Source organism: Narcine bancroftii, chromosome 2 (assembly GCF_036971445.1).
Source record: "Narcine bancroftii isolate sNarBan1 chromosome 2, sNarBan1.hap1, whole genome shotgun sequence".
Classification (NCBI taxonomy): domain Eukaryota; kingdom Metazoa; phylum Chordata; class Chondrichthyes; order Torpediniformes; family Narcinidae; genus Narcine; species Narcine bancroftii.
Genome location: NC_091470.1, coordinates 107,904,257 through 107,928,892, shown reverse-complemented (window position 1 = coordinate 107,928,892; position 24,636 = coordinate 107,904,257). Strand labels below are relative to the sequence as shown.

General features: G+C 43.0%; 1 protein-coding gene across 2 annotated transcripts; it reads right to left on the bottom strand.

Moving 5' to 3' along the window:
- Positions 1-5,473: 5,473 nt before the first annotated feature.
- On the bottom strand, positions 5,474-22,699 carry LOC138754112 (eukaryotic translation initiation factor 4E-binding protein 1-like). 2 transcript variants are annotated; one of them, XM_069917938.1, is made up of 3 exons: positions 22,368-22,699; positions 8,917-9,132; positions 5,474-5,948 (listed from the first exon to the last, which is right to left on the bottom strand). In XM_069917938.1, the coding sequence occupies exons 1-3, from the start codon at positions 22,498-22,500 to the stop codon at positions 5,917-5,919; spliced, it is 381 nt and encodes a 126-aa protein (XP_069774039.1). In that variant the 5' UTR covers positions 22,501-22,699; the 3' UTR covers positions 5,474-5,916. The 2 variants fall into 2 exon arrangements, with proteins under 2 accessions (XP_069774039.1, XP_069774040.1); XM_069917939.1 differs by having other exon boundaries at positions 8,959-9,132; positions 22,368-22,684.
- Between the last annotated feature and the right edge of the window lie 1,937 nt (positions 22,700-24,636).

Below are 24,636 nucleotides of genomic sequence, written 5' to 3'. Positions count from 1 at the left end.
AAACCTGACAAATCACAAGAGAATCAATTTGATGCCAAGCCACAAACCGTCATGTGCTAACGACAGATGACAAAAGAGTTGGGTTAAGAGGAGTACCATTAAAACTGTAAAGAAGTTACCAGAAGAGGGAGGGGTGAGGTTATAGAGGAATGTCAAGAACAGATAGAGAAGGATGTTACAAAGTGAAGCATTTTATCAGAATCAGATTTAATTATCATGAATTTGTTGTTTTTGTGGCAACATTACACATGCAAAACACCATAAATTAAATTTTTTTTAAAAAGTAAATAAATTAGGGAAAGTGAGGCAGTGTCTGTTCAGAAATCTGCTGGCAGAGGGGAAGAAACTGTTTCTGTTCCATTGGGTGTTCATCTTCGGGCTCCTGTACCTCCTTCCTGATGGTAGCAGTGAGAAGTGGGCATGGCTTAGGTGGTGGGGGTCCACGAGGATAGAGGCTGCTCTGTTGAGACACCGCCTCTTGTAGATGTCCTCGATGGAGTGAAGATGACGGTGTTGAACGTTTACAATTATCTGTTGTCTTTTCCTGTCCTGTGCATTGGCACCTCCATACCAGATAGTGATGCAATAAGTTAGAATGCTCTCCACGGTACATCTGTAGAAATTTGCAAGTCTATGGTGATGAACCACATCTCTTCACCAAGTATAGCCACTGGCGAGGCTTCTTCATGATTGCATTGACGTGCAGGTTCCAGGATAGATTTTCAGAGATGTTAACACCCAGGAATTTGAAGTCCCTAACCCTCTCCAGGACTCAGGATTAAAAAAAAACACCCAGCAATTCTGTTATGGTGAGGCGTTAGGAGTTTGAGCAGATTTGCTGTCTTTTGCACTATGGGTGATCCAGTCAATTAGGGAAGTGAAAATTTCCTAGCAATACTTCCCTATTAGTCTGAAAGCAATCTGCAACCTCCTCGCACATCTGATCCTCCAATTCCGGTTGACTTGGGGGAAGATGAGGCCTATATTACAGTAGTAAAATTCAAAGGTCTGCAGACTTTGTGGTTGAAGAAAAAAGCTGGAGAAACTCAGCAGGTCCAACAGTGCACTTTATGTAGCAAAGATGCATAAACAACATTTCAGGCATCAAGTAATGACCTGAATAAGATGGTGGGGAGGAGGGGCAGGGGAGGAGCACAGGCTGGAGGTAATAGGTGGATAAGGGAGAGAGGGCACACCAGCAAACTGAGGTGGGGGTAGGGGGAGGAGTGGTTCTGCGAATGGAGAAGGGGATGGAGAGCTGGAGGAAAGAAGACAGAGGGATGAGGAAGGGGAGGGAGAGAATGGAGAAGTCGATGTTAATGTCATCCAGTTGGAGGGTTCCCAGACAGAAAATTGGGTGTTGCTCCTCCAATTTACGAGTGGTCTTGGTTTGACTGTGCACGAGGCCATGGACAGACATGTTGGCACGGGAGGGGGGTGCAGAATTGGAATGGTCAGCCACTGGGAGATCCCTGTCAGCGGAAAGAGCAAAGGTGCTCAGAGAAGCGACATCTCTCTGTGCCCGATCTCTCCAATGTAGAGAATGCCACAATGGGAGCACCAGATGCAGTAGATGACCCCCAGGGATACACAAGTGTTACAGTCCCATATTCATAACTACAAGATTGTAGACCACCAAGATGGAAAATAGGGTATCTGTGCATTACCGACTCTGAAGAAGTGGTCACAAAAGTGGATGAAGCGAATGAACAGGAGGGGCGATTGGGGGCAGAGAAATGGAGGTAACACCAATAGTTATATTCGGAACTGGATAGAAGTACACACATTATTGTTTACAAGCTTATGAGAGTCATAGATAAGGTAGACAGTCAGCATCCTTTCCCAGGGCAGGAGCAATAAACACCAGAGTACATCTATACAAAGTGAAGGGAGGAAAGTTTTGGGGAAACATCTGGGATAATTCTTTTACTCCAAGAGCCGTGGGTGCCTGAAATGCATTCCCATGGGCTGGAACGTTAGGGGCAGTTAAGAGACTCTTAGGCAGGCACATGGATGGAAGAAAAATAGAGGGTCATGAGGGGTTTTTTTTGGTAGATATATGGGTCAGCACAACATTGTGAGCTGAAGGGCCTGTACTGTGCTGTAATCTTCTATATTTAGTTCCAACATAGTTGGCAGATCAGATCATCCTATTTATATTGTACTTCCTTTTGTTTGCTTGAATTATTGCCTGATGTTTTGACACAAATCTCACTTCCCCACCAGCACCTGAACAAAAGAACTTTGCTTTTAAGCATTTACTGTTTTTTTTAAAAATTGCACTTATTTTACTTGTGGTTTTAGTAAAAGCACAATGCTGGAGAAATTCAGCTGGTTAAATAACAACGATAAACAACTATAACTAACATTTCGGGTTTGAGCCCTTCATCAAAGTATTAGCAAAATGTGGGCAGGTGCGTGAATAAAATTGGGGGTGGGGGGGGTGGGATGGTGAGAGGCAAGGAGGAGCACAGTCCTTCAGGCAGGAGGTAATAAGTGGACAACGGAGGGAGAGCACAGCAACAAACAGGGGGAGGGAAGGGATTGGAGAGCTGAAGGGAGAACAGAGAGCAGGTGAGCAGAAACTGGAGAGTCGATGTCAATGCCATCCAGGAGAGTGTCCAGATGGAAAATCAAATGTTGTTCCTCTAGTTCACGGGTGGGCTTGGTGGGATAGTACATGAGGCATGGGGAGACAAGTCAGCATGGGAATTGGAGTAGTTGGCCACGGGGAGGTCTCTGTCATTCGTGCGGACAGAGCGAAACGATGAAATCTCCCAGTCTGCGTCCAGTCTCTCCGATTTAGAGAGACATGTCCAGGCATTTGATGCCAGTGTGCAACAAGAATTGGCACAATCGACTTTCTTGTTGGAACTGATGTTACTCAAGAATAATATTGAATTTGATAACATGGTTAAAGAGAATCCTTAAAGAAAACATTAATTCCAGAAGATTAAAATGATTCCAAATTCATAGTTCTGTGAAAGTGGTGACACGAGAGGATGGGGTAGTGTTTAAAACATTTAGTCTGCTTGCCTTCATAGGCCGAATTTAGTGTAGAGTTGGGACGCCACAAAATGTTGGTTGCTGGCTGCACTTACAGTATTGTGTCCAGTTCTTGATGCCACACTACAGAAAGGGTGCAGTCACTGCAGAGAATGTAGAAGTCTACAGAATGTAGAACATTTCTAGGGGTGTAGTGTGGAGAGCATTCTGACTAATTGCACCATTGTCTGGTATGGAGATGCCAATGCACAGGACAGGAACAGGCTACAGAGGGTTGTAAAACTTTACCAGTGCCATCATGGGCATTAGACTTCCCTCCATTAATGACATCTTTAAGAGGTGGTGTCTTAAGAAAGCAGCCTCTATCATAAAAGGACCCTCACCAACTTTTCTCACTGCTACCATCAGGAAGGAGGTACCTGAAAATGGACACTCATTGTTATTAAAAACAGCTTCTTCTCTGCCATCATCAGATTTCTGAATGGACAAGGAACCTATGGACACCACCACTTTTTTTTTGGACAAATTTTTTAAAAATCTTGTAATTTTATAGTAATCTTTGCACCTTGTTCTGCAACCATACAACACATTTCAAGACAACATTCCGCCCACAAACATTGCTGCCTTCTGCGGTGTTGAAGAGGTGCAATTGATGTGGGGCTCGGGCTCGGCAGCTGGACACATGGTCTCAATCAGACTCCCAGCACTAGAACATGTGCAGGGACATTGGGAACAGGAAGTGACAGCTTTGGGAGTAGAAGCTACATTGTATGAGGTGACAAGATCCCGACCACTCGCTGACGAGTCGATTCTTTCCTTGTTTTTGGCAGGGCTATGCTGGAATGTGGTGACTCTTTGCCAGCCTTTGAGTGGCATACAAATGAAAATGTCACCACACCAGACAAAAACAAGGCCCTCCATAATGTCTGGGACAAAGACACTTTTTAAAAAAATTTATTTTCCCCTGTGCTTCACAGTTTAAAATTTGTAATCACACAATTCACATGTAATTAAAGTGTACATTTCAGATTTTTTTCAAGGTTATTTGTATACAATTTAGTTTGACCATATAGAAACTACAGCGCTATTTGTACATAGTTCCCTTATTTCAGGACAACATAATATTTGGGACACTTGGCTTCACATTTGTAAGATCTCAGGTATGTTTAATTGCTTCATTGGTCCAGGTATATAGGCTGGCTTCTAAGCTTTTGATCACCTTTGGAGTCTGTAGTTGCCATTTTTCGACATGAGGACCAAAGCTGGATCAATGAAGGTCAAAGAAGCCATTATGAGGCTGAAAAACAAAACAGTAAGAGACATCATCCAAACCTTTGGATTACCAAAATTAAGAGTTTGGAACATTATTAAGAAGAAAGAGCAAACTGGTGAGCTCAGTTATCGCAAAGAGACTAGTATTCCAAGGAAGTCTACCACAGCTGATGACAGAATTCTCATCATAATGAAGAAAAATCCCTAAATGCATGTCCAATAGATCAAAAACATCCTCAGGAAGCAGGTGTGGTTATGTCAATGAATATCGTCTGCAGACGGCTTGATGAACAGAGTTATGGAGACTACACTGCATGATGGCAAGCCACAGAAAGGATGGCCAGATTACAGTTTGCCCAGAAGTATTTAAAAGACCCTGCAAAATTCTGGAAAAAGGTCTTGTGGTCAGTTGAGACCAAGATGAACCTGTATGAGAGTGATGGCATGGAACTACCCAAGATCCAAAGCATATCACCTTTGCCATGGCTTGCATCATGCAGTGTAGCCTCTGTATCTCTGTTCGTGAATTCTTCTGTGGACAGTTGTCATTGACATATTCACACTTACCTCCTGAAGAGTGTTTCTGATCTGATGGACAGGCATTTAGGAATTTTTCTTCATGATGATGAGAATTTTTCTGTCATCAGCAGTGGAGGGTCTTCCTTGGCCCCCTAATCTCTTTGTGATTACTGAGCTCACCAGTACATTCTTTCTTCTCAATGATGTTCCAAACAGTTGATTTTGGACATCCTAAGGTTTGGGCGATGTCTCTTACTGTTTTATTCTTGCTTTTCAGCCTCTTCATGGCTTCTTTGCCATTTATTGGCACAATTCTGGTCCTCATTTTGAAAAATGGCAACTACAGATTCCAAAGGTGATCAAAAGCTTAGAAGCAGCCTAGTTCTCTTATACCTGCACCAGTGAAGCAATTAACATCCTTGAGTACTCACCATCAAATGTCCCAAACATTATTTGGCCTGAAATGAGGGGATTATGTATAAAACATGTTTTAATGTCTGCATGGTCAAACCAAAATATGTAAAAATAAAATCTGGAATGTGCACCTTAATTCCATGTGAAAACTGTTTGATTACACATTTAAAACTGGATCACGGGGCAAATAAAGGAATAAAGTGTCTTTGTCTCAAACATTATGGAAGCCACTGTATATCCAGAAAGACACAACAAATTCAAATATCTTAATTTCATTTTATTTCATCTGCTTAACTTTTCCATCTCTTTCTTTTCCCTCTCAACAGGAATTACATCTCTGAAAGCTTAACCTTTAGCCATGTTTACCAAAGGTGTATAAAATTGAAACCAGATTAAACAGATCAAAAACCCAAGACACCCATTCTTTACAACGTTTGGCACCGATGAGAATAGCAAATGCCCCACCATGTAAATCATGTGGCACTTGCACTTTTCACAGCAGTTGAAGAAAGTGTCACTGTCTGCCACATCACAGAGGTGGACGGTTCCATCAACGGCAACAAAAAAAAATGTTTGCATATTTTGATTTTTTTTTATTAAGTAGAGCTGGTGGCTGGGAGAAGACATATGGACTGATGCACAAGCCCATATCGAGGGGTTCCAGGACCAAAGCTCCTCAGTCCAGAAGAAACCACATGGTGCTCCTTAAATATCCATCTCAAATTGGGCATCATCACCTATTACAGGAAACAGAAAGAATTCCATGACCTTCGATTCAGTTTAAATTCATTCAATAACACCGGACAATGAAGATTTTGCTTCCTGAATAGGGTGCATTTTATGAATTCTGGGCTGCTGATCACAAAAATCACCTAAAAATTTCCCCATTACATAGTATTTTTAAGATGCAACTTATTTTTGTGATTTCCTGTCACATTTTAAGTCTACTTCAAGCACACTAACCATGATGTACAACACGTCATTGAAAATTCATTCACATTTAGGATTTCTTCCCTGCTGATCTTGGTGCAGTCGGTGACGAACATGGTGAAAGTTTTCACCAGGAATTTGTGACCATGGAAAAGTGGTATCAGGGCAACTGGAAACCATCAACGCTGGCCAACTATTATTGGATATCGACATGAGAGGCATCAGATGCCGAGTACAAACAAAAATCAGCTCAAACATTTTTAGGTCAGTTGAACTGATGTAACGCGTCAGCATCATTATATGATTGAACATACTAAATTCAATCAAAGTTAATTTAAAGTTTTTCCAACTTCCTACGTGAAATGACAAATCTGAAATTATCTTTGTGTTCAGGTTGAAGTTCGCTCTCATAATCCCCAATTTCTTTTCAGGAAGCAAACTTGTAATCTTAAGCATTATTTCCCTTGCTCTGTTCCTTCCATCTCCATCAACCATCTGCAACCACTTACTCCATGCTTGTTTCAAAACTTCTTGTTCCTTACCTGTAGTGCACATGGGTAAACTTGTATGCCCGTTTAACTACTGCACTGCAATAAAATTCATATTTTCACATGCACATATGTCCTTGCACAGTCATCAATCCTGCAAGACCTACTGATGTTCCTTGCTGCCCCAATCACAAAAAAGACTAATGAACTCCCACTCCACCCACAATTCTATCCAGGGGCGGTTCATTCAGCCACAATTTCTTATCCAGCAGAAGATCAACTTGTCCATTTGAGTTTGCATGACAGTAGTGGTGAACCTCAGTCTTTTGGCAAACAAGTGGGCTGGCAGCATGGTGAGCATTGTTCCTTCTAATTGTTGTCAATGTGGAGTTGACACATTAGAGGCATAAACCACAGAAATTGGCCCTTTGGCCCACCCTGGCCACTTTCATCTTTAAACATCCACCAACAGTAATTTCATATACCTTCTTAGCCTTGGCGATCTGAGTATATTAAAGCCTGTGGGGATTGCTCAATAAGTGAATTAGCTGGTTGCTTGAGATTGCATGATTGGTGAACATAGGGATCACCAATGTTAAACCCTATTTTTTTTAACTATTTCTTTTCTGCATTTTTTAAAATCATTGCTTGAGGCTGCCAATTGCTTGAATTCTGTATAACGGGGATTTTTTTTTACTATACTTGCCTGTTTAACTTGTCTGTTAAATATTATGAGAGTCTCTGCCTTCACCACATCCTCTTGTACTACATCCCAGATTCCATCTGCCTTTTGGGAGAATTATTTTTCTCCTCCAGATCCCTTCTAAACCTTCAGCCTTTTACTCTCAAGTTTTAGAATCTCTGTTTTGGTGCAAGTCAATATATTTAATTATCTTTAGTTAATTTGGTCAAACAGCACTCAACCACCACCCCCCACTCCCTTAACCTATGTTGACCATCTTTGATTAATACTTGCCTTTCCAAATGTAGATTAATTCTACTCCTTCAAATATTTCCCAATAACTTCACATCTAATCATATTAACTCACTGGTGTGTCAATACCCTGCTGCCCTTCCTGAGTAACACTGGGACCACCTGTCCCCCTGAACATTACCTGTAGCTAGTGAAGATTTCAAAGACTGTCAGAGCCCCCAGGAATCTCCTCTCTTATCCCCATGGAATATCTTCCTGTGACTGCATGCATTTAATTTCTTCCCAGATCTAAAGTCCCTGGTAGGTATACAAAATTTTGATGGGTAGAGACAGAGTAAATTCAAGCAGGCTTTTTCCACTGAGGTTAGGCGAGATAAAAACAAGAGGACATGGGTTAAAGGTGAAAGGGGGAAAAGTTTCAAGGAAATCTTAGAAGGAACTTCTTCACACAGAGTGGTGGGAGTGTGGAATGAACTGCCAGTTGAATTGATAAATACAGGCTCAATTTTGACATTTAGACAGGTACATGAATTGGGGGGGGGGGGGATATGGTCAGGGTGCAGTTCAGTGAGACCAAGCAGAGTAATAATTCAGGAATGACTAGAAGAGCCGAACGGCCTGTTTCTGTGCTGTCGTGTTCTACAGTTCTATCCCAAAGATGTACTGAGTGATTGAAAATTCACCCCTTGGAGCAGAAAAAGACAAACTCTTTGGCATGTGAAATGGAACAAGTTAAAGTTAGAGGGAAATAAGGAGGGAGAAATGGGACTGTTGGGATTAACCTATTTGGAGCTGGCAGGGAAGAATTAACTAAATAGCTCCAATGCCATAAGTAAGCAAGCAAATGAGATTTGCTCCAGGTAGGTAATTTCAAACAAGTTATTGCTGCTGCAAGGATTTCTAGTTACCTTCTCTGAAAATGTATCTTTAAAATATTTCAAGTGAAATGTCCTACCTTTGAACGAAAAATATTCTGAGCTCAATGAACAAACTGTGTTATGCTAAGGTTACTGCTATCTGATAACTCACCATAGGAAAATAGCTTCCAACCTCAACCATACTGTTCAGATGCTGCCAATAAAGGAGTTTACAAATAAATCCACCAGTGATCATGACCATTAAGCTATTCCCTTCAAGACAACATGGGCAGCATTACAAGGCCACGTTCATCAGATTGTGCATAGGTGTTTGAGGAATCAAATCCATTTCAACCACTTCAAATTGCTCTGCCAATATAGAGAGAGCTAACACTGCCTCCTCTTACGCTGCTCAAGGTCTGGTGGACGAAAATTCAATTGTCATTAATAGTTTCACTCAAAAAGAAAATATCTTTATTTCCCCACCCCACATTACCCTTCACTAAGATCCGAGGAACCTTCTGATCTTCATCCTTACCGCCAGCTCCCTTTTCTTCGTGGCTGTTTACGTGGTTCACTGCTGGCTTCACCTTCTCTGTAGTAGATGGACTTGTTACACCTGGGATGTTTGGAAGGTCACGCGGAGGGGTCCTGGCCACAGGAGAGTTGCGGCATTCCATGAGGAACTTGCGGTCATAAATAATACGGGTGCCTGCAGCATAACAGCAATGCACTCGTTAGAATAGGGACTGAGGCGTCCTCTGTATCGGGCATAGTTTTATGAAATTAAATAATTTTTCCTTCAGGCAAGGCTGCCACAGTGAAAAGACACCTAATATCTGAGACCATGTTATTTGCCCACAGGATGCAAGATGGCTTTGTGTCAGTGCCCGGTGTTAATGAGACATTTTGAATTGATCCTGCATAATGTTAAGAACCAGCAATACCACTCAATGATGCCTGCTCACAAGCCAAGGATAATGTACAAATCTGAACACAGACTGGAAGATTGTTTTGTTCAGTACTTTTGCTCTGTCTGCTGCAATAGTGGGGATCTCCCAGTGGCCAACCATTTCAATTCCACACCACACTCCCACCACTCATGAACTTCCAAACTGAAGCCACCCTTAACTTGGAGGAACAACACCTAATATTCCGTCTGGTCACTCTCCAACCAGATGGCATTAATATCAACTTCTCTGGTTTACGTTAGGCCATTCCCTATTCCTGTCTCCTTTCCTCCAGTTTCCCACCCCCTCCCCTCCCCATTCAGAGAGCTATCCCCTCCCCCATCACTTCCCAGCTTCTCTCTCTTCTGGTCCTCCCACCCATTCATCTACGGCCACTTGCCTGTGGGCTTGTGCTCTTCCTCTCTCCTCCACCATTTTGTTCAGACATCCACCTGCTTTTTGAACATTCCTTGATCAAGGGTCTCAGACCAGAAATGTTGGTTATGTATCTTTGGCACAATGAGCACTGCGTGACCTGCTGATCTTCTCCAGCATTTTCGTCCATGCACAAGTGAAACTCTGCTCTACCCATTTCAAATGGAATTTTTAAAGATGGTAATTGTGGTCCTTCTCACAGCTGCCCTCATTTTATTGTCTGTCGGGCACTTAGGGATAAACCGACCATTACATGTGGTGCTTGTTAAGTCTGTTGCATGTGGTTTGCTGTCTTCTGCCTGCAGTTTCTTTCCAGAAAATTTCAGCTTCGGGGATGATCTAATTTCAACTATGAACACTGGAACATTTCTTCTTACTGGTTCGGATATTTTGGGTATTGTTTACACTTCGCAGCTGGGAGTAAGTAATGGAACAAAGAGCATACAAAAAAGGCAGAACAAAAGACGAGCATGGCCAACTCGGGGATTTTATAGGCATTATCTATCACTCACAGACCCCTCCTTTTCCAGCCATAATCATTTATCAGTTGCATACAGCATATATTTTGCTGTATTTAGTCCGAAGTACAACTGTCATCTTATTTAACATCCCGTGTGGTCTATAAGGAGTTTGTACGCTCTCTCAGTGTCCTCCAGTTTCCTGCCACTCTTCAAAACATACGAAGGTTAACTGGTGTATTTGGGCTCCTGGACTGGAAGGGCCTGCATGACTAAATTTTAAAATGTAATTTAAAAAAAATTCAGCTACAATTAAGCACAGAAGATGCTAATTTAGCCCAGCCGTTCTAAACGTGGGTCACGCGACCCCCCCCCCACCCCCACCCCAAGGGCCACAGCACATTTAGAGGTGACCATAAACTGAAATCATAAAATATTTTAAAGTTTTTTATGTAGACAGTAGTAGAGAAGTATGGAAGAAACCAACTAAATGTGCCTGCTTGACAGGGAAGGGGGCCCATCAACTTTGAGCAGAGTCCTGAGCCAAAAGAGGTTGAGAATGGCTGATTTAGCCTATTATGCGCATGCTGACCAGGAACTACCTTACTGTGTGAATCCTTCCTCCCAGCTCTTGAAGTGATTGTCAAGCTACTTATAAAAAATACTGTGGGCTGTTACTCCTGCCACTCTTTCAAGCAGTGAGTTCAGATCCTCACTGTTCAGAGTGAATAGTTTTCCCCCCCCCCCCCAATACTTACACGAATTAACCGCTTTATGCCTGTCATCGGTGATTCTAAGGGAAATAATTCCTCATTATGATGATGAAGCCCTTCATCATTTCATACACTTCAAGCATATCTTTCCTCGTCTTCCAAAGAAAACAAGAGTTTCACCTCCTGACAGTAATTCACCAGCTGTAACAACACTCTCACAATTCTGCCCTGCGTGATCTTCAGTGCTTTCCCATCCTTCCTTCAGTGTGGGGCCCAGACTGCATCTGGGATAGCTGTGCCCTAATAGGTCCTCTGTAGTCTAAACATGACCACAATGTGCCAAATTTCTAGCCTCTGTCAATAAAGGCAAATGTCCTGTTTTCCTTCTTAAATCAACTCCTTGCCTTTGTCATTCTACTTTTAGGGATGTCAATATTGCACATTTTATCCATTCTCTGGCCTCATCTACAGACCCCAAATACATTATTCTATACTTACTGGATTTGACATCTTCCAACTTCAAAATTTCCTTCTCACTTTCAGCGATGCAGCTTATTTGGGTATCAATCAACAAACTTCATTATCATGGGCAATACCTTAAAACCCGAATAATTTATACATTCCACAAAAATGGGGCTAGGTCCCAAATCTGATTACACACAGCCCTCCAGTCATTAAAATGAGTTGATCATTACTCTGGTATCTTTCAACAAATCAATCAAGAGGAATAGAAGAGCAGGGATGTGATGTTGAGGCTCTATAAGGCACCGGTGAGACTTCACTTGGAGCATTGTAAGGAGTTTTGGGCTCCTTAAGAAAGGATGTGTTGAACTTCTCAGAGGTTCACTGGGATAATTTCAGGAATGATAGGGTTATCAAACGAGGAGCATTTGACAGCTCTTGGCCTGAATTAGTTGCAATTTAGGGGAATCTCGTTGAAACATTTTGAAAGTTGACATGGACAGAGTAGATGTGGAACAATTATTTCCCCTGGTCAGAGAGTCTAGGACAAGAGGGCACAACCTCAGGATTGAAGGGTGCCTGCTTATAATAGAAATGTGTGGGAATTTCTTCCCACGGTGGTAAACCTGTGGAATTTGTTGCCACAGGTAGTTGTAGAGTCCAGGTCATTGGGTGTATTTAAGGCAGAAAATGATAAGTTCTTGTTTAGCCAGGGCATCAGAGGTTATGGGAAGAAGGCCAGGTAGAATAAGAAAATGGACTCGATGGGCTGAATAGCCTGTTTCTGCTCCTATGTCTTATGGTCTTTTAATCCAATGCCATTTCACCTTAAATTTGAACTGGAGGTCTGAAGGCAAGTTTTTTTTAAAAAATGAGTATTTAGCTTAATTTCAAGTAGATGATTGTTCATGCAATGCCATTTTGTGACAACTGGAGCATGGTCTGTACAGGTTTCATGGCAATATACAGGACTGGAGTTGAGCTTGTAAAATCTCTTCTTTCCCCAAATGCAGTGACACATTTTGTGATTATGGCTGTATGATAGAACATGATAGACAAGGAGGTAAATTCAAGAGAGGGAGTAAGATTGGAGGCAATAGGTGACATGGGTAGTAATCCAATGAGAATACATGCTGATAATCCCTGGCTGATAGTGTTTAGAACATGCATTGTAACATCACCTAATGTAAGTAAACGGGCTCAAGAAATGATTTGAGTTTGACAAAGAGGTATTTTCCTAATTCCTTTCTTCACTTTTGACTGACATAACTTAGTGTATAATAAAATACATTTTAAACTAATAAATACAAAATCAAGGTGAGCAGGACTATTACACTCCTGAGAAAACATTAGAACTCATAATATGTCATAACTTTTGCAGGGCTTTACACTCAGGGTATGTGGACACCAATAATCCTAAGCAAAAGGCCCTACAAAAGGCAGTGGACATAGCCCAGGATATCACAACCAAAACCCTCCCCACCACAGAGAACATCCACAGGGAACTCTGCTGACAAGAGAGCAGCAGCAAACAAGGTTCCACATCACTCAGCACACGCTCTTCTCGCTGCTACCATCAGGAAAGAGGTGTAGGTGCCACAAGACTTGCACCACCAGGTTCAGGAATAGCTACTCCCCCTCCACCATCAGACCCCTCAACAACAAACTCAATCAGGACTCTGACTTTTGCACTTCATTGATTTTTTTTCTCTCTGTATGGCACAAGTTTTCTGCAGGAAAACGAATCTCAGGGTTGTATGTGATGTCATGTATGTACTCTGACAATAAATCCAAAATCTGAATCTAATTAGCAATGTAGAAATATTGCCTTCAACTACTATTTGGATACTGCAAATCCATTTTACAGATTCCAAGAGATTTTTTTAAAATCTTTAATTTGGTCCCAATAGATACAGGTACACGATCCTTTATCCGGACATCCCCAAAATCTGGCAAGTTGGAACCGGCGGTCAGGGGAGGCAGCCGAGGAACTGTCGGTCGGAGGAGACTGCTGGGCGGTCGGGGGAGGTGGCCGAGGGACCGGCGGCCGGGGGACCGGCGGTCGGGGGAGGTGGCCGAGGGACCGGCGGTCGGGGGAGACGTCCGGGCGGCTGAGGTACCGCCAGTCGGGGGAGATGGTCGAGAGACCGCGGTTGGGGGAGGTGACCGAGGGACTGGCGGTTGGAGGAGACGGCCGGGCGATTGGAAGTGGGTGGGGGTGGATACAGCAGCACAATTTGGGTGGGCTTTCCAAAATCCGGAAAAATCCCAAATTCAGAACACACTGTCCCCCAAGGGTTCCGGATAAAGGATTGTGTACCTGTACTCTAATTCATGTTGGTGCTGTGCATTTATTGAAATGTACCCATTGTGGAGTGGTGCGCACTTCTTAATTCATCATCAGTATTTGGATAAAACAAGAGGCAGTTGGAATGAAATCGTGGGAAAATACACATTTGGTAAACACTGGTTCTTATTCAAGAGGCAGTAAGAAAGCAATATTGCTTAACTCCCTTTTAATTCTTCACTGACATGTGATACCCAACGCTGACATGTTTCATCTTTGTTATTGAAGGAATAGGATTTAACACTGCATTTGAGCACACATACCGTGACAATTTATTCTTAATTGTCAAAAGAAAATCAAGTCGTTTTCAGGCAGCATGGTTAGCAAAGTTGTTAGCGCAACACTGTTACAGCGCCAGCCACAGAGGTTCATAGTTTTGTACGTTCTTCCTGTGTCTCCGGTTTCCTCCCACCCTTCAAAAATATACAGCGTTGTGGGTTAATTGGGTGCATAGGATCATGGGCTGAAAGGCCCTGTTTCTGTGCTGCATCTCTAAATTTACTTCCTGGATTGTTGCATAAAATACACCATATTTAGCTTGTATTGCTGAATGAGAAAGACCCTTCAGAATAGGATTAATCCAGGTAAAAATACGATGGAGAAACTCAGCAGGTCAAACAGTGTGCTTTACATAACAAAGATAAAGATTCGTAACCAAGCCTGAGCCCTTCATCAAGGTATGAGCAAAATGTAGGAAGGTGCCCGGACCTTTGCTATATAAAGTACACTGTTTTTGGCCTGCTGAGTTTCTCCAGCATTGTGTTTGAACATCAATCACTGTGTCTGCAAACCTTTGTGCTTTACTCAGGATTAATCCAGGGATGAGTTAGGTCCAGAGACTTGGGTAACTTTCCAATTAATGGTGTGCTTGCTACAAAAACACATGACACAACTTCATGGCAAATAAATAGCTCCTTGTTCTCACCCCCACCCAGCTGCCTACATGCATGGGCATGTCACTATGGCAGGGAGCAAAAGGACTAAGTCTTACTCACAAAATCTATTTCAAGGGCTTGTCTCTTCAAAAGTAGGTGAAATAAATAAATAAACAAGCATATCATGTATGAAGTAAAACACGAAAATCTGCAGATACTATGGTTGAAGTCAAAACACAATGCTGGAGAAACTCAGCACGTCAAACCAAGTCCTTTATAATGCAAGGGTAAAAATATATAACCAAGGTTTCGGACGTGAGCCCTTCATCAAGGCATGCATGAAAACTAACACTTATTTTAAAGGGAAGAAGCACAATAAACATAACTGAAATTAATTTTCCATAGACCAACACTCACAAGAACTTTGGATGACAATGATTTCAATTAACATGCAAGGTGTCCTGTGTTTGACTGCAGGTAGGACATTACCAAACTATTGTGCAAGATGCACAAGTCACACTGGAGTTTGGTTCTCTTGGTGCTTGTTAGTAACACTGCGGAAATGTTGATTTGAGCAGGAAAATTTATGCACATGATCCATCAACTATCAATCAGCTCCATTAATGCCTAAACGTGCAAAGGGTTTAAAGACAAATGACTCTTAACAGACGAGAGATAGTAGGATTTCTCTGTATGCAGCAAGGTTGGAGCAAGTTCCAAGGGTGCTTCCAACAAATTTGATGATGCAAAACATCCCCTTGCAGTGGGACTTACTACCACAAGGTAGTCTGTCCAGTTACCTGTAATTTGATTGAGTGATTAGTGGTCTACAAGTTTTCATCACAACATTCCATAGAACCAAGAACACTAAAGCACAGGAACAGGCCCTTCAAGTCTGTACCAAACTATTATTCTGCCTCGTCCCATTGACCTGCACCCTCTATACTCCTTCCATGCATCTGTCCAAAATTTTTCTTAAATGTCAAAATCGAGCCCGCATTTATCAATTCAGCTGGCAGCTCATACCACACTCCCACCACTCTCTCGTGGAGAAGTTCCTCCTAATGTTCCCTTTAAACTTTCACCCTTAACCCATCCTCTAGTTTTTATCTTTCTTTTTCAATTTTTTTTAATTTATTTTTATAATAAATACAGTACAATGAAGAAAAGGGAACAAAACTGAAAATACAACATCATATGTGTGTGTGTGAGATATATCAAGATAAAACTTCAAACAGTATAAACTTAGTTCCCCTCTCTACTGAGCTGGATGAAGACAGACATCAAAAATATATATTCACACATATATCACACATACATATACACACACATGCATACATACATATACACAAATTCATACACACACACATATTTTCTAAACCACTCTATTAAAACCATCTGAGCAGCTTATCCTGAGGTTACATATATTTTGTAGCTTTTGATTCATACCAGATTAAGTACATCTAATCACATTAAAAAAAACATTTAGATCAAATGAAAATAAGACATAAAAGGTTGCCATGTATCTTCAAATTTCACGGATGAATCAAATACATGATCTAATTTTTTTTCTAAACGAACAGAACCACTGAAACATTCATGGAGGTCTAGAGTTTTTCCATTTGAATTAAAATGGCTTGTTTTTATCTCTCCTAATCTCAGTGGAAAGAGATTAGTCTATATCCATCATAATTTTGTATACCTCATTCAAATCTCCCCTCATTCTTCTACGATCCAGGGAATGAAGAGGCCAACCCTAAAATCTTCATTTGAAAAACTCTGAGTTATCTCAAAGGATCACAGGAAGAAGGTATGAACCAAAGTTTGATGTTCAATCATGCACCCTCAATAACTTGATGAGAAGTTGCAATTCAAGCACATCACCCAGAACCAATGATCCCAATACAACATCTGACGCTAATGGTTACCGGCAGCTGAGAACTTAAGTTCATTCTCTCATCAATTAATCTGCAGTTAATGCCAAGTGTTGCCTGTTGTTTAAAAAACTGTGGAGCAGCAGAGTGAAGAATTAAAAGGGAGTTTTGCTGATATGCTCACACCCCCTGAAAGAACACCACCCAAAGAAGCAAAAAAAATCTCCAAGAAAATGACTCTTCTGCTTTATCAGATTTAAGTGGCGTGATAAAGAACAACATTCCAACCGCCAAGTGGTCTGTGTGGAGGGACGGATAAGTTGTTCAACCTCAAATTTTAACTACTTGTTCTTGAGTTAAAAATGAACTCGACTTAGTGAAGGGATGCAAACAACTGAACATGATTCAGCACATCGATAAATGATCACTGCTCACATGCAGGGCTTCTAGTCACTTCAACTGGCTATTCAATCTAAAATAGACTCAGCAGTGAAGCTGTAACAGGTGGAGGAAGAGAAATCACTGAAGCAGCTGACCAGGGCACCATGTATTTTTAAGGGAAAGGCCGGAGCAGATAGGAGAGGGGTACTTAACAAAACAGGTGTAAAACACAAAAGTTTGCAAGTAACAACACAAAGCTGGAGAAACTCAGGCCAAAGAGTGTACTTTCCCTCCTCCCTCTGCTTGCTGGTGTTCCTTCCCCCCCCACCACCATTTTGTTCAGACACCTGTCTACATTTTGCTCATACCTTGATGAAGGGCTCAAGCCCAAAACATTGGTTATGTATCTTTATCTTTGCTATATAAAGTTCAGTTTGACCTGCTAAGTTTCCCCAGCAGTGTGTTTTTAGTAAAACAGGTTATGGTGAGCAGGTTAAAGGATCCATTATTGTCATGTAATACTACATTTGGAATGTAACATTCTTGAAATTCTTTAACTTTGTAAGGAAGACAGAGAGTCGCCGCTTTGTCCAGCGCCCCTCACATGAGGCCCTAGCATGGAATTAACTCATGATCCCTAGTTTACAAGACCAGTGCTCTAACCACTGAGCTACCAGATAATACTTCATCTGATCCAGTTGTGAATCCATAAATTAGATGTTCACCATATCTGTTGCCTGCATCCCATAAGCCCAGGAACCATGTAAAGGGCCATCACCAGGAATAATGGTGATGAGGACTAAGAAACTGCAGATGGTGGAATCTGTAGCAAATATAAAACAATTGCCAGAGGAACTCAGCAGGTCGAGCAGCATCAAAGGTTCCTTGAAGGGCCCCAGTGAACAGTCCCAGCTTCTTTTTCTCCCATTGATGCTGCTTCAATCCTCTGAACTCATCCAGCTATTGTTTATTGGTTGAAAAGGAATAATATTTGTAAGATGATAAGAGAGTTACAAGGCGCTGTATTCTTTTGTTTGCGAGTGAGCAGTGGAGTGGAGAACAAAGATTTTTTTTCAGGAAACAAAACATTTTCCATCAAAAGCCATCAGGGAGAGCTAACAATCTGAGCTGATCTCAGAATGGCACATACAGAACAACTAATCCCTGAAACAATTCCAATTTCACCTCTTGTACGATATCCAAAGACCAACCCCATTGGAGCACCTTCTCAAAGTTACTTCACAACTATGGTATTAAGTATGGTCACTGTTAGATAAGGTATACAGCAGCCAATTTGCATTAAGCTCTGACAAACAGCCAAGAGACTAATGACACATAATAACAACTTGAATTTATAAATAATATTCAGAAATAAAAACAAAATGTAATTTAGGACTTTTTACAACCTTGGATCAGCAAAAGTACTTAATGCTACTGAAGTACTTTGACCTATCCAGACTATTGCATGCAGGACACCAATAGCAGGTTTGACGTCAGAGGTTGGCTAGAATTCAGTAGGTGAGGTTCAGAAGAGCTTCTTTGAAACCTTGTGGATGTTAAACAAATAGAAATTTCAGAGTGAAGCCCCCCACAAAAATAAATATTAAACATACAATTCAGCATCTAAGATGTGATTGGCCAATCAAATAATTCTTGGCTTGCAAGAGTCTCGTCATCTTGGGCAACACAGTTAGTGTACCAGTTAGCATGATGCCATTACAGCGCCAGTGATTAGGGTTCGAATCCAGCGCTGTCTACAAGGAGCTTGTACATTCTTCCCACGTCTGCGTGGGTTTCCTCTGACCATTCAAAATTGTTCGGGCTTGTTGGTTAATTGGGTGTATGGGGGGTGGGGTGGGAAGAGACACAGACTCGTGCGCCAAAGGTCCTGTTACCATGCGATAGGTCTAAATTTTAAAAAAATTCACATTATCAGCAATCTCTCAGCATTAGGATATCTCATAGATTGAGGGAAAGTGTTCAAAGACTATTATCTCAAATCCAAACTGCTTGGCTATCTGAAGGTACCAGATTAAATTTGGCTGAATATCCTGACCTATGGTAGGCTGACCAGAATTGGCATTGGCTCCTCAGACATGGGCATGTACTGAAGAAAATTAGCAAACATTTGACTCGTGAATTTTGGTGCTTGGAAATAAGTGGATTTTATTGGGCAAGGAAAGACTTAATGGGCCATTTTTATAATTTCTTCCTTTTGGCAGATATACCACTTGTTGAGAAAGAACTTGAAAACAGAAACTTAAAAAAAAGGCAATGGATAAAGAAAAGATAAAATGTTGGGTTTAGAGATAGTGTGGCTGAGAATACAGAATGACTGAACCAGCATTCATTGTTCTAAGTTGTATCACGATCAAATACCATGTAATTATCAAGCTGAAAGTTATAATACAATGCACAAAAATAAAACCCTAGCCATGTCACTGTATTATGCTTTCATGGTTCATAATGCCTAAAGAGCTTAAACCAAACTTGTTATTAATATGTTATAACTGATAAAATAAATTTTTAAAAGCAAGAAACCAGAAATATACTGCACAAAATAGTTTTAAACATTAATTTCCTTCCATACCAAACAAAATACTTGTATTTCTACTGCTCCAGTCATGTCGTTTTAGAACACGCTGAAGTGCTTCATGAGTTGTGAAGAACTTTCTTTTGATGTCTAAAAACCAAAGAACCATTCCATCCAATTTATGCTCAAGAGCGACATACAAATGGCAACATGATTAGCTGGTTTAATGATAGCAAGTCAGGAAGTAAATATCAGCCAATTTCTTTGGTCTTCTTCAAAATAATCCAATAGGATCTTTGCTTTCAAGCTTTGTGGTCTTAATTTAACATCTCATCTGGACACACCGCCTCCAAAAAACATAGGATTTCCTGTGTTTTGGATCATCAACTTATTGTGTTTAAACCACTAGAGTGATGTTGAACCTACAACCTTCCAATGCACTTGTCCATATCTGAAATGTAAATGTTGATTAAAAGATTATAAACTTAAGTGGGAAGTTAATTTCACAATGGAAGCCAAACCAACTGACTGGTATTTTTTTATCCTGTGCAAAAGAGTAAGGGCACACAACACCTTTCCTTGGTCATTGATTAGAAAAGCTGTATGAAATTGTACTTTAAAAAAGTTATTTTAATGACAATAAGACAGACTCTGTTTTTAATTTAATGCATAAAAGTGCAGGAGAAACTCAGGACTTCATGCAGTGTTCTTAGGAACCAAAGATATGCCACCAACATTTCAGGCCTAGGTTTTTGTCAAGGCATGAACTAACAGGTTCATAAGAACTAACTAACTTATAGGTATGGGAAGACAGAAGAATAAAGTACTGCGAAAGGATAGGGGTTAACTCTCTGAATGGAGAGGAAAGTGTGTGGAGAGCTGAAAGAAAGGAAACATAAGGAGAGAGAGAAAAAGAGATCTAACATAAACTGGAGGTGTCGATGTTAATCCCATCTGGTTAGAGAGTGCCCTGGCAGAATATTAGCTGTTGTTCCTCCAATTAGCAGGAGGCCTCGATTTGGCAGTGCTTGAGGCCATGGAAAGACATGTCGATGTGGGAATGGGGTGCAGAATTGAAATGGTTAACCACTGGAGGTCTCTGTTACTGCAGAAGTCAGAGCGAAGGTGCTCAACGAAATGATCCCCAGTCTGCGTCCTGTCTCCCCGATGTTGAGAAGGCCACAACAGAGCAGTCGATGACCCCTGTATATTCACAAGTGAAATGTTACTTCACTTGGAAGGATTGTTTGGGGCCTCCGAATGGTGGTGCAGAAGGTGGTGTGGGCACAAAATGTAGCATTTCTACTTCATTAAGGACATCTACAAAGGCAGTGTCTTAAGAAAGCAGTGATTATCACCACCTAGGCTATGCCCTCTTCTCACTGCTAGCATCAGGAAGGAGGTACAGGAACCTAAATAAAAACATCTAATAGTACAGAAATACCTTCTCCTCTGTCATTAGATTTCTGAGTGGAAAACGAACCACAGACACTACACTTTTTCTCTTCATTTGCACAAACTTATTTTTAAAAAAATGTAATTTATAGCAGTTTTTCCCCTGTAATGCTGCCGCAAAACAATGAATTTTGCGACACATCACGACAATAAATTCTGACGGTGAGGGAGAAGTAGGCGCAAATGTAGCATTTTGTGGTGTTTTTTTGTCACTTTTTAATGAACATTGGTTCACTTGCATGTTATTAACTTGATCATCAAATATATCACCACAGAAAGTTATCGACTTGAAATGTTAGTTGTTTCTCTTAATGCATAATGTTGAGCATTTCCACTATTTCTTTGTTTTGTCAGATTTCAAAGGCAATGTGTTGCTTTGTGGTTATTGTTGCCGCACTTTCTTTCAACACTTGGAGATGCAGTGGCTTTGAAACAAAAATAGGATTTGGATTTTCAAATTTCAAAATATTTTCAAATAGTCAGCATGTGTGATGGGCGAGGGAAGGGTTACATTGGGCGGGTGGGTGGGGAAGGGAGACGGTAGGTGGGTGGGGGAAAGGAAGGGAGACGGTGGGTGGGTGGGTGGGGGAAGGGAGACGGTGGGTGTGTGGGTGGGTGGGGGAAGGAAGGGAGACGGTGGATGAGTGGGGGGAAGGGAGACGGTGGGTGAGTGGGGGAAGGGAGACGGTGGGTGAGTGGGGGAAGGGAGACGGTGGGTGAGTGGGGGAAGGGAGACGGTGGGTGAGTGGGGGAAGGGAGACGGTGGGTGAGTGGGGGAAGGGAGACGGTGGGTGAGTGGGGGAAGGGAGACGGTGGGTGAGTGGGGGAAGGGTGAGTGGGGGAAGGGAGACGGTGGGTGAGTGGGGGAAGGGTGAGTGGGGGAAGGGTGAGTGGGGGAAGGGAGACGGTGGGTGAGTGGGGGAAGGGAGACGGTGGGTGAGTGGGGGAAGGGTGAGTGGGGGAAGGGAGACGGTGGGTGAGTGGGGGAAGGGAGACGGTGGGTGAGTGGGGGAAGGGAGATGGTGGGTGAGTGGGGGAAGAGACAATGGTGGGTGGGAAGGAAGGGTGACAGTGGGTGGGAAGGAAGGGTGACAGTGGGTGGGAAGGAAGGGTGACAGTGGGTGGGAAGGAAGGGTGACAGTGGGTAGGAAGGAAGGGTGACAGTGGGTGGGAAGGAAGGGTGACAGTGGGTGGGTGGGGGAGGGTGACAGTGGGTGGGTGGGGGAGGGTGACAGTGGGAGGTGGGGGAGGGGAAGGGTGACAGTGGGAGGTGGGGGAGGGTGACAGTGGGAAGGTGGGGGAGGGGAAGGGTGACAGTGGGAGGGTGGGGGAGGGGAAGGGTGACAGTGGGAAAGTGGGGGAGGGGAAGGGTGACAGTGGACGGGTGGGGAGTAAGGAGGTTTAGTTAGTGATCGGTAGTGGTCAGGATAATGCAGACGGGCCGAAGCCCACACAAAGCCTTACCTCCTGGGGTGGTGCTGAAGAGGGTCCCCCCGGGGGTGGTGCTGAAGTCGTGCGGCAGCTGCACCGAGTCGCTGACGGTCACCCTGCGGCTGGGAATAGCGCGGCTCTCGGTTTTCTGAGCGGGGCCGGACATCGTGGCGCCACCTCAACCGGGACGGGAAAGCCGGGCCCGGACTCCCTCTTTCACCCACCCACCGCTACCTCAAGCAACCCCCGGCCCCACTCACTCACTCACGCCAGGCCCAAGCACCCCGCCACCGTCAACATCCGCTCGGCCCGGCGCGTCATCCTCGGGCACAGCGGAAAGAGCCGAGTAGCTTCGGACCACCTGTCATTTTCGGCAGGAGGGGCCGAAATAGCTGAGACTTCGGACCGCCCGACGCGCTGTGGCGTCATCTTCGGAGACACGCAGAGCCGACGGCTTCGAGCAGCTGAAGCCGGGCGTGACGTAATAATCGGCAGAGCCGAGCGGTACGTCATCTTCGGCAGGGGGCGGAAAGAGACGAACTGACCACTTTAAAGATGTATTTGTTTATCCTTTCTGCAGCAGTCCATCGTTCCCACAGGGTTCAAGACAGCCACCATCATCCTGGTACCCAAGCAGTGGCAGATTAACTACCACCAGGCCCTAAATCAGGAGCTCCAGTGTAGGCTGAGGGAAAGGTTCAGAGTTGGGACCCTAATGTGCCTAGAGCTCCCGACTCCCCACTCTGAATCCTTCACTCAGCAGTCAGCCTACTACAAGCCGGATCTCCTGACGCCCAACGCCGAACCCTCCCCTTGGCCTACTGCTGCACGTGCACACTGAGTGGATGTACAAAACACAAAGTGGGGCAGCACATAGCTCCAGAGGTTAACAGGGAGATCACCACTATCCCCGCCCACAGTGGTGGTACCCACTCTGGGATGCGGCTGCAGCATGATTCTGTCGGTGCAGCGGAACGCACTTTGTTCTGGGCCTGAGCTGTTGATGGGTAACAGTCTCCATGGCTACCGTGACTATGGCGTTTATTCTCAAAGCATCTCCATTCATGTCATCAGCTGCACGATGTTACCGCCCCCATAGACCCCAATGTCTACTTACATTCATTGGCTGTAGGTCATGCCCTCTGCACGGATGCCAGAACTTCCTTGGCTTGCTGACCTCCATTATAAAAATGCTTTGGGCATCTGGTGATAAAAGTGCACCTCCCAGAGATGTTGAACCCATTTCAATCTGCCTAGAGAAGAAAAAGGTCTACAGAAAATGCTATAGCCTTGTTGCTTCACTCTGCCCTGACCCACCTGGAGAACGATGCTGCTATTCATTGACTTCAGCTCAGCGTTTAATATGCTGTTTCATCAGGTTGTACTTGTACAATCAGATGGCAATAAACTTGACCTATTTGGCTGCAGAAGCAGGAATTTCGGTGCATCTGTACATTGTACTTCTGAATATGACACAAAACTCACCTTAATTTTGACATTGCCAAGATGATGGACTGCGAATGGTGTGTCTGTAGAATGAATACAGGTTCTCGGCCCTTTGACTATCCAAAGTCAATCCAGGTTTTAAAATGTTTCAGCAGTTTTCTGTTAAAAGTTCTGTTAAATTAATGCTTAATGATTTATTTGACCTGTAAATGCTGGGAATACAGATCTCATACAGACTTGAGTCTCTGTACAACTTTTCACATCCTTCAAAGTGCAAAGTGTATTTTTGGAATGTGGGTAGCCTTGTTGGTGTAGCGGTTAGCGCAACACTGTTACAATGGTAACAACCCAGGTTCGAATCCTGTGCTGTCTGTAAGGAATATGTACATTTTCCCTGTGTTTGCGTGGGTTTTCCCCGGGGGCTCTAGTTTCTTCCCACCGTTCGAAATGTACCGGGGGTTATAGGCCTGGGTGGCATAGGCTCATGGGCTGAAAGGGCCTGTTACTGTGGTGTATGTCCAAATTTAAAATTTAAATTTAGTGTGACAATAAAAACACACAGAAATGCTGGAGAAACTCAGCAGATCTCACCACGTCCTTAGGAGGTAAAAATCTATTTGGGACATTTTGGGCTTGAGCCCTTCTGTAGTGTACTAATAACCAACTAACCTACATTTATTGAGGGATAAATATTGGACAATCCTGATCTCTAGTGCTGTCTGTGTGGAGTTTGCCTGTTCTCCCTGTGGGTTCCCCAGATGCTCCAATTTCTTCCCACAGACATTTAGATTAGTACGTTAATTGGCTGCTGCAAATTGCCTCGTACATAAATTTGGCAGAATCCAGGGGGACCCCT

What these genes read in the sequence shown, in the direction of transcription:
- LOC138754112 (XM_069917938.1), bottom strand. Translation starts at nt 22,500, where the DNA reads ATGTCCGGCCCCGCTCAGAAAACCGAGAGCCGCGCTATTCCCAGCCGC. An exon ending in CTTCAGCACCACCCCAGGAG is followed by an intron (nt 9,133 to 22,367) that starts GTAAGGCTTTGT and finishes GTTATGCTGCAG; the next exon opens with GCACCCGTATTATTTATGAC. An exon ending in TCCTCGGATCTTAGTGAAGG is followed by an intron (nt 5,949 to 8,916) that starts GTAATGTGGGGT and finishes TTCCTGTAATAG; the next exon opens with GTGATGATGCCCAATTTGAG.